The sequence below is a fragment of the Aethalodelphis obliquidens genome, unplaced genomic scaffold (assembly GCF_003676395.1).
Source record: "Aethalodelphis obliquidens isolate GAN/ISIS:26980383/991018 unplaced genomic scaffold, ASM367639v1 scaffold2, whole genome shotgun sequence".
NCBI lineage: Eukaryota > Metazoa > Chordata > Mammalia > Artiodactyla > Delphinidae > Aethalodelphis > Aethalodelphis obliquidens.
The window spans coordinates 93,093,869-93,112,658 of NW_020837946.1; the positions used below are offsets into that span (position 1 = coordinate 93,093,869).

The 18,790-nt window shown below is 38.1% G+C and overlaps 1 protein-coding gene across 1 annotated transcript in view; it reads right to left on the reverse strand.

Annotated features, from left to right (window-relative positions):
- The window catches only part of UBXN4 (UBX domain protein 4), a 34,141-nt gene that overhangs the window by 6,250 nt on the left and 9,101 nt on the right, over positions 1-18,790 (reverse strand). The window contains exons 3-10 of the mRNA XM_027132158.1: positions 17,356-17,384; positions 16,566-16,684; positions 15,746-15,920; positions 11,434-11,527; positions 8,287-8,341; positions 7,360-7,524; positions 6,196-6,323; positions 1,893-1,995 (exon numbers count right to left, since the gene is read on the reverse strand). Coding sequence (XP_026987959.1) covers positions 1,893-1,995; positions 6,196-6,323; positions 7,360-7,524; positions 8,287-8,341; positions 11,434-11,527; positions 15,746-15,920; positions 16,566-16,684; positions 17,356-17,384 — 868 coding nt within the window. The remainder of the gene's footprint in view (positions 1-1,892; positions 1,996-6,195; positions 6,324-7,359; positions 7,525-8,286; positions 8,342-11,433; positions 11,528-15,745; positions 15,921-16,565; positions 16,685-17,355; positions 17,385-18,790) is intronic.

The window sequence follows — 18,790 nt, forward strand, 5'->3', positions numbered from 1 at the left end:
CCAGAACCGCCAGGCCCAGCGACCGCGCGGGCGCGGGCCGGGGCCCCGAAAAGGGAGAGGAAAAAAAAAGAAAAAACCCGAGAAACAAAAAAAAAAAAAAAAAAAAAAAAAAGACCACGAAATAGCAAGAATATGTTTCCCAAGACTATATAAATATACTGAATAAAAATGAACAATTAGATATCTTAAGTATGACTGCAGTTTGCAATTAGAGTTTTCACTGTCCTTTGGCAAACTTACATTAATATCTCACAAATACCCATTTGGATTGTAGGTATTTTGTATTAAAAATCTGGAATAGACCAGAATTTCCCTCATATTATACATACGACAGGAGTTTTTGCCTCCTCCTTGTCTCAGTAAATGGTCCATAATCAACCCATATCACACACATAATCCCAGGTCCAGGAAATTACAGTGGACAAGCATCACAGTCACTTTCACAATGTTAAATCACCTATACTTATAAAATCTTCCAAAGGAAGAGTCTAATTTCTGTTTTTTGTAATTTTTTTAAATTTTTATTTATTTATTTATGGCTGTGTTGTGTCTTCGTTTCTGTGCGAGGGCTTTCTCTAGTTGCGGCGAGCGGGGTCCACTCTTCATCACAGTGCGTGGGCCTCTCACTATCACGGCCTCTCTTGTTGCGGAGCATAGGCTCCAGATGCGCAGGCTCAGCAGTTGTGGCTCACAGGCCTAGTTGCTCTGCGGCATGTGGGATATTCCCAGACCAGGGCTCGAACCCGTGTCCCCTGCATTGGCAGGCAGACTCTCAACCACTGCGCCACCAGGGAAGCCCTGTTTTTTGTAATTTTTTACTCTAGGTCATACTACCTCTCTCACTGTTCTCACTCAACATAAGGTCACAAAATTAGGTCACTGTACTGAGATGAAGTTCTAATAGGACTGATGCAATTAAAGATCTTTCTTTTTTACTCATGTGATTCCCTCTTCACTTACCTGTGGCAGAAGCACCCCATTTGGGGAGGCCCTAAGTGGGGCTCCAAGACAAAAGAAGGATGAAAGAGGCTATCTGGAGTTGATTCTACTATAAAGCTTGGGGAAAGGGGTTATTAAAATAACTTTTTATACTGTCCAGCCAAGCTCACCAGTGGAAGAAGGCATATAACTTTTTAGGCATCCTTTTCTTGGGACCTATAAGTGAGATGGCAGACTAAATGCAGAAGAGGTCTAGCAGAAAAGTCTGAATCCTAATTTTAATCTTGAAGTGATATGTAAAACAAATACCGGTGCGTGTAATAAGCCTAGATCCTAAAGGACATCTGATGCCTCATTTTGAAAAAGTAATCAATCAGAGAATAAAAACTAACTGGAAAGTACTCATATCTTCTCTTCTAAGATGTCAATTTCACCACCATTCAGATCTTGAATAAGGCCATGTTCTGGAAGTAAATTCCTGAAGAAGATACTTGTTGCCAAATAAAGATTATTGATCTTTAGGTTTGATCAACTGGCAGATGGTGGGAAAACTGCCAGCCCCAAAGCATTCTAAGAAACTTGCAGAAAATTCAGAGAGAGGACTAAGAAAAAATGCATCTTTTACAGAGGACAACTCCTTCAGATTAGACTTTTGGAAAATCACTCGCTTTTCATTCCTCCAACTGAATGTACTAAGCACTGAGAAAAGTTTCCAGAGTCTATTTTACAATAGCAGCAAATTCATCTTTTTACAGAACAAGCAGATATGCTGTTCCCATATGGCACTCATACATGACGGAAGCTCCACAACATCCCAGAGGCATCTTGTGCCTCGCTCCTGGGGATAAGTCATAACTTATTCATACTCTTCAAATCCTGCCTGGAAAACTTCCCCTCCTACATTCTAATAACCCATTCACCTACCTTCATTACAACTCAAGACATAAATTTACCTGTGCAGCAAACTGCCTTGCTTCTTCTAGAGGAGCATCAGAAGGGAACTGATTTGTAAAGGAAGAACCATCAGGAAGACGGAATTGAATTCTCGCAACACTGCTATGAGAAAATGAAAATTTAAGTCAGCATCTTTACTTATACACATTCTCAAACGACATCATTAAAACTAAGAGAAAATGGAAGTGGTAATGTGTAATGAAAACAGGTTTTTATGGAGAGTTGGGGAGGGAGGATTGGAGGAAGGTGGTCAAAAGGTATAAAATTCTAATTTAAGGTAAATAAGTACTAGGGATGTAACGTACAAGACAACTATAGCTAACACTGCTGTTATGACATATAGGAAAGCTGTTGAGAGTAAATCCTAAGAATTTTCATCGTAAGAAAAGAGGTTTTTTAATTGTATCTCCATTTAGCCCATGAACAACAGGGGTCTGAGCTGCACGGGTCCACGTAGAGGTGGATTTTTTGCAATAAACACATACTACAGCACTGCACTATCCACGGCTGACTGAATCCATGGATGCAGAACCGTGGACACGGAGTCATACATGGAATTTTGACTACGCGGGGGCGGCACGCCAACTGCAACCCCGCACTGTCCAAGGGCCAAATGTGTATGAGAAGATGGATGTTAGCTGAACGCGCCGTGGTAATCATTTCAAAATATATGTAAATCAAACCATCAGGCTGTATTCCTTAAACTTATAGAAAAATGTATGTCAAATATTTCTCCAATTAGAGAAAATAAAAAGAAAATTGGCTTTTTTCACAGTCAAATCTCATTTATTATTTTTAACAACAGCTTTTTTGAGATAAAATTCACCTTTAAAATGTACAATTCAGTGGTTTTTAATACAGTCAGAGCTGTGCAACCATCACTACTATCTAATTCCAGAACATTCTCATCACCCCAAAAAGAAACCAAGCGCTTTAGCAGTCAGTCCCCATCCCTCCCTCTCCCTTTCCCTGGCAACTACTCATCTATTTTCTGTCTTTGTGAATTTGTCTGTTTCTGGCACTTCCTATAACGGAATCATAAGATGTGTGACTTGTTGGTAACTGGCTTTTTTCATGTAGCATTATGTGTTCCAGGTTCATCCAAGTTGTAGCAAGGGTCAGTACTTCCTTCCTTTTTATTGCTGAAAAATATTCCATCGTATGCTATATACTATATTTTGTTTATCCCCTCTTCAGTTGATGGACATTTTGGTTATTAGCACATTTTGGCTATTATGAAGAACGCTGCTATGAATATTCATGTACAGGTTTCTGTGTGGACATTGTTTTCAACTCTCTTGGATATATACTTAAGAGTAGAATTGCTTAGCATTTTGAGGAACTGCCAAGTTGTTTTTCCAAAGCGGCTGTACCATTTTATAACCCCATCAGCAATGTAGGAAGGTTCCAAATTCTCCACATCCTTGCCAAGACCTGGCGGTTACTTACTTACATTACTTACTTACTTATTTTTTTTCGGCCATGAGGCATTCAGGGTCTTAGTTCCCTGACCAGGGATCGAACCTGTGCCCCCTACATTGGGAGCATGGCATCCCAATCACTGAACCGCCAGGGAAGTCCTGGTGGTCACTTTAAATTTAGCCTTCCTAGAAGGTGTGGTTTTGATTTGATTTTCCTAATGACTAATAATGTGGAGCATCTTTTCATGTGCTTATTAATCACTTGTATATCTTCTCTGAAAAAATATCTATTCAAATTCTTTCCCCATATTTAAATTGGCTTGTTTGCTTCTTTGTTGTTGACTTTTTATATTCCAGTTACAAGTCCGTTATCAGATATATGGTTTGCAAATATTTTCTCCAATTTTTTTTTTTGGCCGCACTGTGTGGCATGCAGGATCTTAGTTCCCTGACCAGGGATCAAACCCGTGCCCCCTGCAGTGGAAGCACGGAGTCTTAACCACTGGACCGCCAGGGAAGTCCCTCCAATTTTGTGGGTTGTCTTTTCACTATCCTGATGATATATGATATCCTTTGAAGCATAAAAGTTTTTAATTTCGATGAAGTCCAACTTATCTGTTGCTTTCTTTTGTCACTTGTGCTTTTGGTGTCATGTCTAAGAATCCACTGCCTATTCCAAGATCACAAGATTTCCTCATTTCTTTTCCTCCCAAGAGTTTATACTTCTAGCTTTCACACTTAGGTAGATGATCCATATGGTGTGAGATAATGGTCCAAATTTATTATTTTGCACATGGATATCCACTTGTCCAAGCAGCATCTGTTGAAGACACCATTTTCTCCCCCACTGAATAGTCTCAGTAAACTTTTCAAAAATCAGTTGATCATAAACGCATAGGTTTATTTCTAGAGACTCAATTCCTACTACAGGCATACCTCAGAGAGATTGTGGGTTTGGTTCCACACCACCACAATTATCACAATAAAGCGAGTCACATGAAATTTTTGGTTTCCCAGTGCATGTAAGTTATGTTTATACTATACTCCAGTCTAATAAGTGTGCAGTAGCATATGTCTAGAAAAACCATGTACATGCCTTAATTAAAAAATATTTTATTGCTAAAAATGCTAACTATCAACTGACAACACAGAGTTGCCACAAAACTTCAATCTGTAAAAAAGTGCAATAAAGCATTAGCGCAATAAACGAGGTATGCCTATACATCAACCCATACGTCCATCCTTATGCCAATACCACACTGTCTTGGTTACCGTAGTTTCATAGTTAAGTTTTAAAATCAGAAAGTTTGAGTCCTCCAACTTTGTTCTTTTTCCAGATTGTTTTGACTATTCTGGGTCCCTTGCATTTCCATATAAATTTTAGAATCAGATTCCTGCATAAATTTTGGCAAAAAAAAACAGCTAGAATTTTGATAGGGATTATGTTGCATCTGTAAACCAGCTTGAGGATTACTGCCATCTTAACAATATAGTCTTCTGATCTATGAAAACAAAATATCTTTCCATGTATTTAGTTAGGTCTTCTTTAATTATTTCGATAATGTTTTCTAGTTTTCAGTGTACAAATTTTACACTTCTGTTAAATATATTCTTAAGTATTTTATGACTTTCGGAAAATAGTTTTTATTTATTTAATTTATTTATTTTTGGCTGCACTGGGTCTTCATTGCTGTGCACGGGCTTTCTCTAGTTGCAGTGAGTGGGGGCTACTCTTCATTGCAGTTCGCGTGCTTCTCATTGCACTGGCTTCTCTTGTTACAGAGCACGGGCTCTAGGTGCACAGGCTTCAGTAGTTGTGGTGCGCGGGCTCAGTAGTTGTGGCTTGCAGGCTCTAGAGCACAGGCTCAGTAGTTGTGGCACACAGGCTTAGCTGCTCCGCAGCATGTGGGATCTTCCCAGACCAGGGCTCGAACCCATGTCCCCTGTATTGGCAGGCGGATTCTTAACCACTGCGCCACCAGGGAAATCCCATTTGTTAATCTTCTAATATAGAAAATACAGAAAAGTACAAAGAACAAAACAAACATTAACCGTAATCCTACTAGCAGTATGTACTGGAAATCTGAATTTTTGTCTTTGCAACACATTTTTGTTTGGGGAACTGCCTTATCCCTACAATTCATTCATTCATTCGGGTATGATTATCAGTAATATTTCCTTATCTCCTTCAGCACAGGGGTGGGCATGTCTACTACCCCAACCAGCTGGCCTATACAAGTGGACATAGTGATTGGTATTAAAGATGGCCACATGACCCAAGCAGGGCCAATCAGAATTCTCAGTGAATGAGAAAAAGGATTAGTCTTTCCTCTCTAGGATCAGAAGCTCAAGATCCTGGAAGGTGCCAGGAGGCCCTAGGCTCTCCTGACACTATCTAAAGAGTTTCTCTGAGAATAAAGCTAAGACAGAAACCAAGAGATTAAAAGGAGAGAGAAAAAGTCCTAATAATATCCTTCAGATCCCTGGATCTGGTGATGCCTAACCAATTCTATCACTGTAACTCCCAGCTGCAGAGCCAACAGATTCCCTCTTTTGCTTAATCCTGTTTGACTTGATACTCTAACAAGTGAAGAATTCCAGTACACATGAGATTATCACTATAATCATTTTGATGTATGTGCTTTCTGTCTTTTGAAAAGAGATTTCTTCAGCCTTCTTTTAAACATCATGTATTTAGTACCATTACGTTGTACATTCACATTCAATGACAAATACCACTGGCAGCTGCCAAACTGATCAATATGTTCTTGCAGAACGATTTATTAATCCACAGAACACATCAGCGTTAAAAAGCAGCCCACAACTGCTTTTCTCCTCAGCTGCCATGTACACACATACATTTTAGCAGGAAATAAAGTACCTTCTTTCTTTTGTGGAAGAGTCTCTCTTGACTTCCATTTCTGCCTGTTTGGCTAGCAGGGCAGCAGCTTTAGCAGCTTCTACTTCTTCCTTTGTCTTTGCAAAACGAGCAGCTCTCTCTGCACGGTCCTTTAAAACAGTTGTTAGATACTAATTATATTTCACTGCCAGAAAGATCTAGTTACACATTTCCAAACATAAGGAACATAAATATGCATGAAATTCCTTAAGGCCATACATGAACGTCATCACTCTGATTCTGGTATTTTTTAGTTTTATCAACTTTCAGGGACCAGAGTTATTAGTAAACAAACAAGGACTTGATTTTGGTCACTACTCTCTCTCTAAAGTCTGGAACAAGGTCTGGCAAATAACAGATAATCAATAAATATTGACTGAATGAATAAATAAACGAACAATATTAAGTAGGGTGTAATATGTATTACAACTGCTTAATTCTAAAAGCAATTGTTGGGACTTCCCTGGTGGCGCAGTGGTTAAGAATCCGCCTGCCAATTCAGGGGACATGGGTTCGATCCCCGGTCCGGGAAGATCCCACATGCCACGGAGCAACTGAGCCCGTGCGCACAACTACTAAAGCCTGTGCGCCTAGAGCCTGTGCTGCACAACAAGAGAAGCCGCTGCAACGAGAAGCATGCACGCTGCAACAAAGAGTAACTCCCACTCTCCACAACTAGAGAAAGCCTGCGCACAGCAACAAAGACCCAATGCAGCCAAAAATAAATTAATTTTTAAAAAATAAATAAATAAAAGCAATTGTTGCAAAACTATCCTAAAGCTTGATGTGTCTAAATCCTTTGAATGTCCTAAAAAAGATGCTTATGACTAGCGGAGCCTGTGACGTTGCAAATTCTTAGCTTCTTTCCTGGGGAATCTTTGAAAACTACCTTTTCACTACTGATAAAATTCATAATATAACACTGAGAAAAACTACTTACAAAAAATCATCTCAAGTTTAATCTTAACTGTATTTTAATTCAATACACAATTTCTAGGAAAAGAAAACAGAATTGGTATGCTCTGAGTCCCTAAAATCTACTATTTTCGTGTGCCCTGTCTGGTAGTAAGCCAAAACCATTGTGCATGAAAAAACAATTTCACTAATGTTCTAGAGTCAAGCATTAAAAATAAACGTAATACTCACCAGTGCAATCTGCTGTTTTATACGCTCTCGAGCTGCCCTATCTTCTGCCTTTTCTCTGTTTCTTTCCTCTAACATTCTTTTTGTTAATTCTTCTTCTTGCTTTCTTTTATAATCCAACATTTCTTTTCCAGTTTTCCTCCTCTCAATTTCCTTCTTAATCTCTCTCTGAATTAAAGAAAAAGTAAGTTTTATGAGTCAAAAACAAAATTTAATAATCTTCCCTTAATATTATTTTGTATGCAGGGAAAGCCAGTTGTAGGGTACAGCTAAAGGAACAGAACAACTTCACAAAATCTAGGGGTCTAGTAGAATATATTAACAGCATGGGTTAATGGTCAAATGTCTATCAATTTATAAGTCTTTGCCAGTGGTTCTGTTAAGATTATGATGTGGTCAGTGTCATTTGAAAAAAAAAACATTACAGGTCTTTGGTTTCTGAGGTGCCCTCTAAGGACAACATGGCAGTCATTTATTTAGCTTGAAGACCTGATAACCTTCGTATATTAGAGCCCCAAAGAGATGACGGAGTTCAGGTGCACAAGGTGAGAGAAACGAATGGTGCACTAGAATGCAGCAACACCAAAGGAAAAATTCAGCAAAATATCTACGCATTTCTTTTTCACAAAAAGGAACTAAAACTCTGAACTGCATCAAACCAATTTTAGTTCAAGTCCCTTTATTCTTAGCATAAAGGATTTATTGCAGAGGAAGAAAAGATGGTCCAACCTATTCCTAGCAATTTATAAAAAGAACACAAAAAAGTGTACACTATGACCTTACTACAGAAGACAGATAATTCCCCTCACTGTGCTGCAACACTGAACTATATAACCAGGAAGCCATTCCAGGTTTGCCAAACTGAATAGGGAATCAAATGCTCCCTCACTTAAGGGAAGAGGAAAACAATGCCAGGCACATGCACTTTACCTGTTCTTCCTCTTTCCTTTTCTCTTCTCTCCTTTCTTCAAGTTTTTTGGTTAGTCTGTATTTTAAAAGTTTAAAAAATACATTAACTGAGATACATCATATTAATATAAATTACATTTAGAAGATTTCTTTAGCTAAAAACTGGGGAAATATGGAGACAGACAAAAAACCTCCTGAAGGCAAAGCAACAACTTACCTACCTGGTCCCTGCCCCTAGGGAAATCCATGAGGAGTCAGTGGGACCATCAGAAGCCTCACTCCAGCTCTAAGTGCCTTACCTCCTACTTAACATTAGTTCCCATTCCTCCCAATTTATCAGATCTTGATTTTTTTTGTTTTGGCTGCACCATGTGGCTTGTGGGATCTTAGTTCCCCGACCAGGGATTGAACCTGGGGCCTTGGCAGTGAGAGCTCAGAGTCCCAACCACTGGACTGCCAGGGAATTCCCTGAATATTTATTTGAAAATATGCATCTTCAAATACGTATGTATAAATCAATGACTTACAAATGCTTTACTTCTTACAAAGACGTAAACAGTATTATGACACAAAACTGTTAAAAAATAAAAGCAAAAAGCTGAAGGCTAACATTTATAAAAACCAGTAATTCCGAAATTGATTCTGAACTGTGAGAAACTCAGCAATTAAAAACTAATGATTCTGAAAGCAGACAGTGGTAATGGCTGCACAACCTTGTGAATATATAAAAACCCACTGAATTGCATACTTTGAATTTTATGGTATGTGAATTATATCTCAATTTTAAAAAACTAATGGCACTTTCTCTCAGAGGGATTTAGGTTACACAGGTATATGCACTTGTTAAAACTCAGTTGAACAACTTGTGCCAGAAATCAAGGGACGCTCAAAGAACGATGGTTTAGGACCCCAAAGAGATGATGAAGTTTAGGTGCACACAGTGAGAAAAATGAATGATGCGCTAGAACACAGCAACACCAGAGGAAAAATTTAGCAAAATGTCTACAGATTTCTTTTTTACAAAAAGGATGTCAAAAGGACATAAGGCCCAGGATGAAGAGGTTCCACTAACCAAGTGTGAAGCAATCTGTGCATCAAAAAAAAATTGTAAGAGAAATTAATTGTAACACATTAGGGTTAAAAAAAGGACCCATGAAATATCTTACTGCTGACGGAAGTTATGAATTGGTATAACCACTCTGGAAAACTGTTCAGCCAGTATCTATGACCCAGAAATTCAGACTCCTGAAAATACACCCAAAAAATATGTTCACCAAGACATGTAATAAAAGAATGTTCATAGCAATTCTTTCTTAACTGACCCAAACTGAAAATAATTCAACAGTAGAATGGATAAATAAATTGTGGTACAGTCAATACACAGTCAATATAGCTATACAGTAACAAGCAACAATTTGAAGTGCTTACACAATTTTAATTACATGATCATATGACCCGGATTTTTGAAATGCTGTCTAAGCAGCTAATAGTTACTTCCCAATGAAAACTGTTTTGTTATTAAGAGCTTGTCAACATTTTATCTAATCTCAACATTAGTATCCCTTTTTAAAAGCTTAACAAATTTTGTGTATATGTATCTTCTAAGAGTGCTTTATAGTTTTTTTCAATTTAAGAAATCTCAAACAGCTGTAGACCCACTCTGTCCTGACAGGCTAACTATAAAAGTAATAATGCTCAATGAAGAAAACTTGGCAACCCCAGAACAAAGCAAAGAAAAAAATCTCGAATTCCAGTTTCATAGATACCAGTATAAACACTTTGGTGCATATCTTAACATAACTTTTTTGGACTCATTATACTATATAACACATATACACCAATATGTGTACATATTTTTTAATTAAAAATGTCATATTATATTCTATTTACAGAACCGTCAGGCAGACACAAGCAGACACCCCTTTACATAAGAATGGAAACTATTGGGGGGAATTCCCTGGCTGTCCAGTGGTTAGGACTCTGAGCTCTCATTGCCAAGGGCCCGGGTTCGATCCCTAGTTGGGGAACTAAGATCCCACAAGCCATGCAGCGTGGCCAAAAAAAAAAAAAAGGACTATTAAGTAATAACAGAAACTCCCCTTTCCCACAGGAATTAAATAGCACTTGATCTCACCCCACAATAAAGGGCTACCTGCCATGTTTCTTCACATCCCCCCCGCCCCCGCAACTCTCGAAATCTTTTCCTGATTTTTCATTTTCACTTCACCCCAGGATCCCAGGGTGATGCAAGTAAGGGTGCACAGTGGTGGGCTTGGTGTTAGCAAAGCAGAAAGAAACAGAAGAGGATGAGTCCCTGGGACTCTGGTTCCCTACTGCTTTTCTTCCAGACACACACCATTTCTCATTGCTGTGAGAGATCTACCCTGCTTTGCACCTCCAGATTCTGGCCCTGCCCCAACTCCCATAAAGAACAATCAGAATCTAGGTTTTGCTAAAATGAAGCACATTTTTACTGAATCATGAGCTAACCCAAATACCCAATGTCAGCAATCATTTTGAACTCTGGTTCCCCATAACATCTATGTGAACAAGAAAATACCAAGTCTAAGTAATTTTTCTTAACTTCCATATTACACTGAATGATTTTTAAGTCAAGATTTTAAAATATTCCTGCTTATCCATTCACCATTAACTCAGTTATCTTTTAAGAATCATAGTATAAAACTATGATTTGATAATCACTACAAAATTAAAAATACTAAACTAGAAACCACAAGAAGTCAGAAATTTGATTATGAGACCAACTAATAACACATGACACTTAATAGACACCCACTTATGCAGAACCCAGGCTCAGTACATAGTCATAAAATTAGCTGAAGTTCTTGCCCATCTGGAACTTATCCTATGACACAGAGAGATAAAAGCAGAAGTAACAGATGGAAACACATATACCAAAATACTAGTGAAAAAGGGATTCTTAAAATTATCAGACCTAAAGCTGACTGACGACTTCAGAGATACAGAAGTTTTTACTTCTAGAATGTAGTTTTTATGGATACAAATAAGTTGGTCAGGTAATAAAAAAACTTCAACCTAGAATTCTGAAATTTCATTTGTGTAATTTTAGCTCTTATTCAAATCAATGAAATAACTGAAAACCACTGTCTTTCTAACAAAATACTATTTCCAAAAACAAAACCAAACCTTTCCACTCTGATGGTGAGCTCCTCTGTAGGTCTCTGATTTGAACATCCACCAGGCTCTTGAGACACAGTGGCCTGGCCTGAAATTTCTCCTCCTTAATTATTAAAAAAAAAAAAAAAAAAAAAGAAAGAAAGAAAAGAAATAAGAAGAATATTGCATTCAATGCCAATTTTTAAAAAGGTATATATCTTTTGGGTTACAACGTCTGTTAACAATCTTGTTTCTTAAACAATACATTTTTTCCCTAAGAATGGAGTAGGAGATAAGAAATGAGCTATTACTAGTGATAATTCTTATGACTGGATCTGGATACAAAAGTATATAAATGGGAAATAAGGCAGCTACCCAGCTGAAAGCCACTGAGCTAAAACATGAAATATTAATCTGGCAGTGACAGATATAACAAAAGTAGACTAAGCATGCCTGGCCAGGGGTAGGCTCTACTCTAAAGAAGCATGGTGCAATATCTTTGGTATCCCATAGGGTAGCCACTAGTCAGGGACAAGTGGCTACTCAGCACTAGTAATAAGGCCAGTGCAGGTGAGAGACTAAATTTTTAATTGTATTTAATTTTAATTTAATTTAATTTAATTTAATTTAATTTAATTTGTGGCTGTGGTTATGGTATCCAATAGTGAAGCTCTAGGGACTTCCCCGGCTGTCCAGTGGTTAGGACCCTGCACTTCCACTGCAGGTGGCACGGGTTTGATACCTGGTTGGCGAACTAAGATCCGGCATGCTGTGCATCACAGTCAAAAAAAAAAAAAAAAAAAAAAGGTGGAGGGGGGAATTCTAGAGGCCAAGTTTGATACTGAGTATCACTCTAGACTTATGATGACCCAAGGGATCTGCTTCTGCACACCACAATGATTCCTTAGAAAAGCTTTTTACATCTACACTAGTATTCTTTTAAGGATCTCCTGAAGGACAGAATTTTGTCCTGGCCTGCTGTAGAGGATAGCTATGGTCTGGTACTCCCTTTCAGAACCTCTGCTATTTCCTTCCTTACCACTCACCATCAACTTAATTCTTCTTTACCTTTTTGATCCCTGGAAGAGCATGGACTGCGGAGCAACAGAGTCTGGGCTGAATCCTGTTCTGTCACTTTAGTAAGTTACTTACTCTCACTGTACCTCTTCCGTAAAATGGGGATAGTAACCTCATAGAAATGTCATGAGAAGTATGTGTTAATAGAAGTAAAACGCTGAGACTTCTACTAGGACTAGCACATAGTAAGTGCTTCAGTTATTACAGCAGTAGTAGAAATATTAGAATTATTAAGCAGAACCAAAGGTACACATCTCTTCTTACCTCTGCATTCAGTGCATCACCTATGTAACTTGAAATCAGCCACAGTAGGAATATTTACACTTTGGAAATTAGCAAACACTACAAATAAGGGCTTTTTATCTCCCCCCAAAAAATAACGTTTTGTTAAATATTTACCAGCATACCACTGAATGAAACCCTTGGATACGAAGTGGTAACCTCTGGCAGCCAGTGTGTGTTCAGTAGGAAATTAATCACTTTTCTTTAGTAAATAAAATGAATGCCAAGGACATTTGTATCTTTTTCTTTTTTATTTTTTTGCGGTACGCGGGTCTCTCACTGCTGTGGCCTCTCCCGTTGCAGAGCACAGGCTCCGGACGCGCAGGCTCAGCGGCCATGGCTCACGGGCCCAGCCGCTCCGCAGCATGTGGGATCCTCCCGGACCGGGGCACGAACCCGTGTCCCCTGCATCGGCAGGCAGACTCTCAACCACTGCGCCACCAGGGAAGCCCGACATTTATATCTTGATATCAGAAAAAAAATTTAAGAAAACTTCTGAAGATAATTTGTGGACAAGCTGAAAAGAAAAGTGCTGTGTGTAACTTAGGTGGATCTATGACTCATAAACAAAGAAAAATGGATGGCAATAAGCTAAAACAACTGATAAAAATCCAAACACAGGGACTTCCCTGGTGGCACAATGGTTAGGAATCTGCCTGCCAATGCAGGGGACACAGGTTCAATACCTGGTCCAAGAAGATCCCACATGCCACAGAGCAACTAAGCCCGTGCACCACAACTACTGAACCTGTGCTCTAGCGCCGGCGAGCCACAACTACTGAAAGCCCGCGTGCCTAGAACCTGTGCTCTGCAACAAGAGGCGCCACCGAAATGCAATGAGAAGCCCGCGCACCACAACGAAGAGTAGCACCCGCTCACCACAGCTAGAGAAAAGCCCGCGCGCAGCAACAAAGACCCAATGCAGCCAAAAATAAATAAATAAATAAATGTATTTTTTTAAAAAAAATCCAAAAACAATAAAAATTTACTAGAGGAGGTTCTGTCTTTAGGTTTAAGAAGACAACTGGAGGGCTTTCCTGGTGGTGCAGTGGTTAAGAATCTGCCTGCCAATGCAGGGGATGGGGCTTCAAGCCCTGATCCAGGAAGATCCCACATGCCGTGGAGCAACTAAGTCCGTGCGACACAACTACTGAGCCTGTGCTCTAGACCCTGGGAGCCACACCTACTGAGCCTGCACGCCACAACTACTGAAGCCCACGTGCCTAGAGCACGTGCTCTACAACAAGAGAAGCCACCGCAATGAGAAGCCCGCGCACCGCAACAAAGAGTAGCCCCCGCTCACCGCAACTAGAGAAAGCCCACGCGCAGCAACGAAGATCCAACACAGCCAAAATTAAAAAGATAAATTAATTTTAAAAAAATGATATATTGGACTCCAACTCAAACAAACTGAAAAACTTAGTGTAATGTAAATATTGCCTAGATAATTAATGATAAAAAGGAATTACTGTTAAACTTTCTAGGTTTCATAAGGGATAATGGTATTGTGGTTATTTTTTTAAAGTGCTTATCTTTTAGATACCAACATTTTTTGTTTTGTTTTGTTTTTGCTGTGCCATGTGGCTTATGGGATTTTTAGTTCCCTGACCAGGGACTGAACTCGGGCCCTAGGCAGTGACAGCGCGGACTCCTAACCACTGGACCACCAGGAAATTCCCAGTACCAACATTTTTAAAGATGAAATGATATAATGCCTAAGTGTGTTCTAAATAATAAATGGCAAGGAGATGAGGAAAGGGGGCATAGATGAAACAATATGGGCCATGAATCAAAAATAGTTGGGGGACTTGTCTGGCGGTCCAGTGGTTAAGACTCCGCACTTCCACTGTAGTGGGCGCAGTTTGATCCCTGGTCAGGGAACTAAGATCCTACAAGGCACGGGGTGCAGCCAAAAAAAAAAAAAAAAAAAAACAGTTGGAAGATAGGCAATGGGTTCATGGGATGGGATTTCTTATACTATTTTCTCTACTTCTGTATATGTTTGAAATTTTCCATAATGAAGCTAAAAAAAAAAAAAGCTACAAAGAACTAAGATTAGAGTTGCTACTCACCTCGGATAAGACAGAGTCTAACAGTTTGAGTCTAACCAAATTAACTGCCTACTAAAACAAAAACATCAACACTCTTTGTGGGAATATAACAGAATCCAGAGTGTTATGTGTAACTCTTTAAGTAGCACTAAAGCACTCAAGTTAATGGGAAATTACAGAGCATCAAATTTCAGTTCAATAAAGGAAGAACTTTTCTAAAAACTAGGGCTTTGACAATAGAATAGGCTTCCTAGCAAGGTACTGAGCTTCCTGTCATTAAATGTATTCAAATAGAGGCTTGATGATTATCTATCCAGGATGCTGGAGCACGATCACCTTTTAGGATACTAATATTCTAACTTCTTAACTTATCTAACCCTACCTTGCCTAATACAAAGCTATATTACACAGAACAACTCTGACTGTGCATGATCCCTAATATACAGTATAAAATTTCTCCTCTGCCTTTTCTATCAACCCCTCTGCAGTCACACCTCCTACTGCTACAAGCTCTATTTTACAATTAACTTTTAATTCTAATTTTAAAAGTGCAAATACTATTCTCTTAAAAGTAAATAGTATTTTATGTTATAAAAACAATTTCAAACACATCAGTTCACTTGGTCCTTTCAATATCCTCTGGCTGAGAAGAGATTTACAAAACTCATGAGTATCATAATGACAGTCACTGAACCATAGCACAGTAGCAGAAATTACTACTATCAGCTGTTCTGGACTGTTGCCTATTTGGGTTTGAAGGACAGAGTCACTGACTTGATCCCCTTCTGCCACTAAATGACAAACATTAAATTTAAAGTTAAATGAACGTGCAGAGGGAAAATACAGTATTCTTATTTTTAAGGATATTAATCCACGGCCTTTATAGTGAAGTGGAGTGTTTAGTGTACCCAAAAGGGTACATTAAAAATTACCTGTTGCAGAATCTGACTTTGTATCAGAAGTGGGTGGTGTCTCACAGAGCTCTACATTTCTGGACTGACAGTTTTCAGAAGTGTTGTTATGTTCAAATGAGGTGGATGGAGTAGAGACTGAACTTTCTGACTGGCCTCTATCTGCCACTGATATTTCACCTTTTAACGAGTGCATCTAGGGAGAAAAAACATTGGAATTTAATTACAGATAAGAATCTAAGTTTACCATGGTATATGAGACCAAAACATGAGCAAGTCAATTTGTACTCCACAGAAGCGAGAAGTACTAAACTTTCCAAGTAAATCAATCTAAAATGTATAATCCTAAATATGACATAATCACATTATAGAATTCAACTGCAAGGTGACAAGAGCACAAAAAGATATTTAAAGCACACTGCTGACTTTTCTTACAATTAGAATTCAAGGAAAAAAGTTACAAGCTATATTAGCCATCTGCCCAAAGTGGATGCAAGTGAGAAATTGAGTAAGGTCCTTAAAACAAGTCAAGCAATATACTGTTAGGGACTTTAATGTGACAGCAACTCCCTTTTGCAACAAAATAATAGTGACTGCATTATGTGGCTGGCTGAGGGAGAAAAAGGGAAAGGACAATAAGAAGTCACTCGTGTATTAGGTATAGGCACCTCGAACTGCATAATGTTATTTTCAAAACCAGTCCAGAAAGACAGTATTTACTACCTTTTAATAGCATGGTTAGTTCCTGAATATTCAGAGTGGCTCCAAAAATATTCCAATGTCAAGTTCCTGACAAACCATTTACCCATGTTTATACAAAGAACATTCTGTTTCTTCTCACCTGCCGGACTTTGTGGATTCTGGTAACAAGTTCATCTGCAGGAACACTTCCTGCTATTACTTCCAAGGGAATTCCACTGTCTCCAATAAAGAAACTGGATGGAACACACACTACAGGATCTGTACAGTTTAATTAAGTCTAACAATTCATGGGAAACAAGAGAATAATTTTATGAAACACTATTGGTAACAAAGCAAAAGAAATCACCTTTGTGAATTTCACAATATAATCAGCTAACATGTTCACAAAATAATTTCAACTACCCTGTCACTATGCCTGTAGTGCATGTGATATGTGAATTATGATTTATCTATATCACATATATAAGTGGAAAACATCCACTACATTCCCCTCTATCATAACTTTTACATCTATCTTACCTCTTGCTAGCTACTTCTAACATTCCAACCAAACTGCAACATATTGGTCTCCAGCTATTCACAATTTACAAAAACTCCCCAAGGGGACTTCCCTGGCGGTCCACTGGTTAAGACTCTGCACTCCCACTGCAGGAAGCAGGGGTTCCATCCCTGGTCGTGGAACTAGGATCCTGCATGCTGCACGGTGCAGCCAAAAAAAAAAAAAAAAAACCAACAAACTCCCCACGATTCCATTTGCTACAAGGTACTTACTGTCTCAAAGGACACTTAGTAATATAAAGTTTCCATAAACAAGAATGCATGAGTTCCTAAATAAAAACGAATAATTTCTAATTGTCATGAATCAACCAAAAGAAAGGAAACTCCTCAAGCAAAGTATATATAAAACCAATTCTTCATGGAAAGGATACAGATCTGTGAAAATTGTAGGCAGGCTTCACTGTAAAACAAAATCAAACAGAAAATCACTAGATGAATACAAGTATTTCCCAAATATTGAGTTGTTTTTATAAAAATTTACTGTAGCAATTACAAGTATTTTTCTTAAACTATTAGTTCCTTTCATAGCCATCAACTGAAAGGGGAAAAACGTAATCCTTATCTCACAGACCTTTTTTGGTTTGTTTTATAATTTTCAGATTAAAGAGCACTTGTTCTTGCAACCCACACACTGGTGGCCAGATCTGGCACCTAAAAATCAACTTAGCATCTGCCCCACGTGGCTTCCTCAGCAGCAAGTATTTCTGAATACAGTATCTTAACTTGTAATAAGAAGATATTAATACCTGTGACTTACTTGTGCAAGTGATAATACTTCTATAATAACAAAGGATTCAAAAAAACCTAAATATCCACCAATAAAAACTAATGAATCATGCAATTGCAAAAAGGATAAAGGTATAAAAAGGTATGTCAAACTACTACCATTTTTGTAAAAAAGGGGAGGAAAACAAATACATTTTCTTGATTTGGTTGCCTCCAGAGAAGAGAACTGGGTGGTCAGGGACAGGGATGGGAGAGAGACTTTACACTATAATACAAATAAAAGACACTGATCAATGTAGAGGAGTAATACCAAGAATCAAATTAATGCTTCTAAGAACCAGAAATTTGCTTCATTTTCTCTGAATATAAGGCATGATTATCATAAAAACATCTAAAAATACAAAAGTATAAAGAAAAAAATTACCAAGAATCCTACCTTTTCAGAAATAACCACTGTAAACTTTTGATGCATTTCCAATCTATTTTCAATGCAGGACATAACATAAACTAACATGTTCCTAGAACATTAGGTAGCTTTGTTACTATTATATAATAAATAAAATTTACTTTTCATAATTTAAAAGACACACTAGATTCTATTAGTAGACTGTCCAAAATGAAACAATTATCAACCATCACTATACACAGGTATCCCTGCATCTGCTAATAGAAATTTGTTTTAAAAAATACTGGATATATCAGTCTGTATATAAATCTCAACAATTCTGAAATTCTCATTTCTTCCACATTCCCAATAAACCTCTACATTCCTCCTGCCATTACTGACTCTAAAAGGTGCTTCTGGAAGAAAATGAACAATATCAATGACACAGTAGACTCTTTTAAAAAACGATTACAGCTCAAATGTATAGTTCAGTAACTGCTGCTGTTGTGAGGCAGACTATACTATGATTTGCTTTGTGATGTTTTGTTAATAAAGAAAATTTTTAAATAAAAAGTTTACAAACTTATAGGTAAATTTCTGAATATTTTAATCTTGACAGTAATTTTCATTTTGATATTACCGATATCAAAAGGACAGAACTACCACTTTAAAACTGCTAATGAATTAATGTTTCC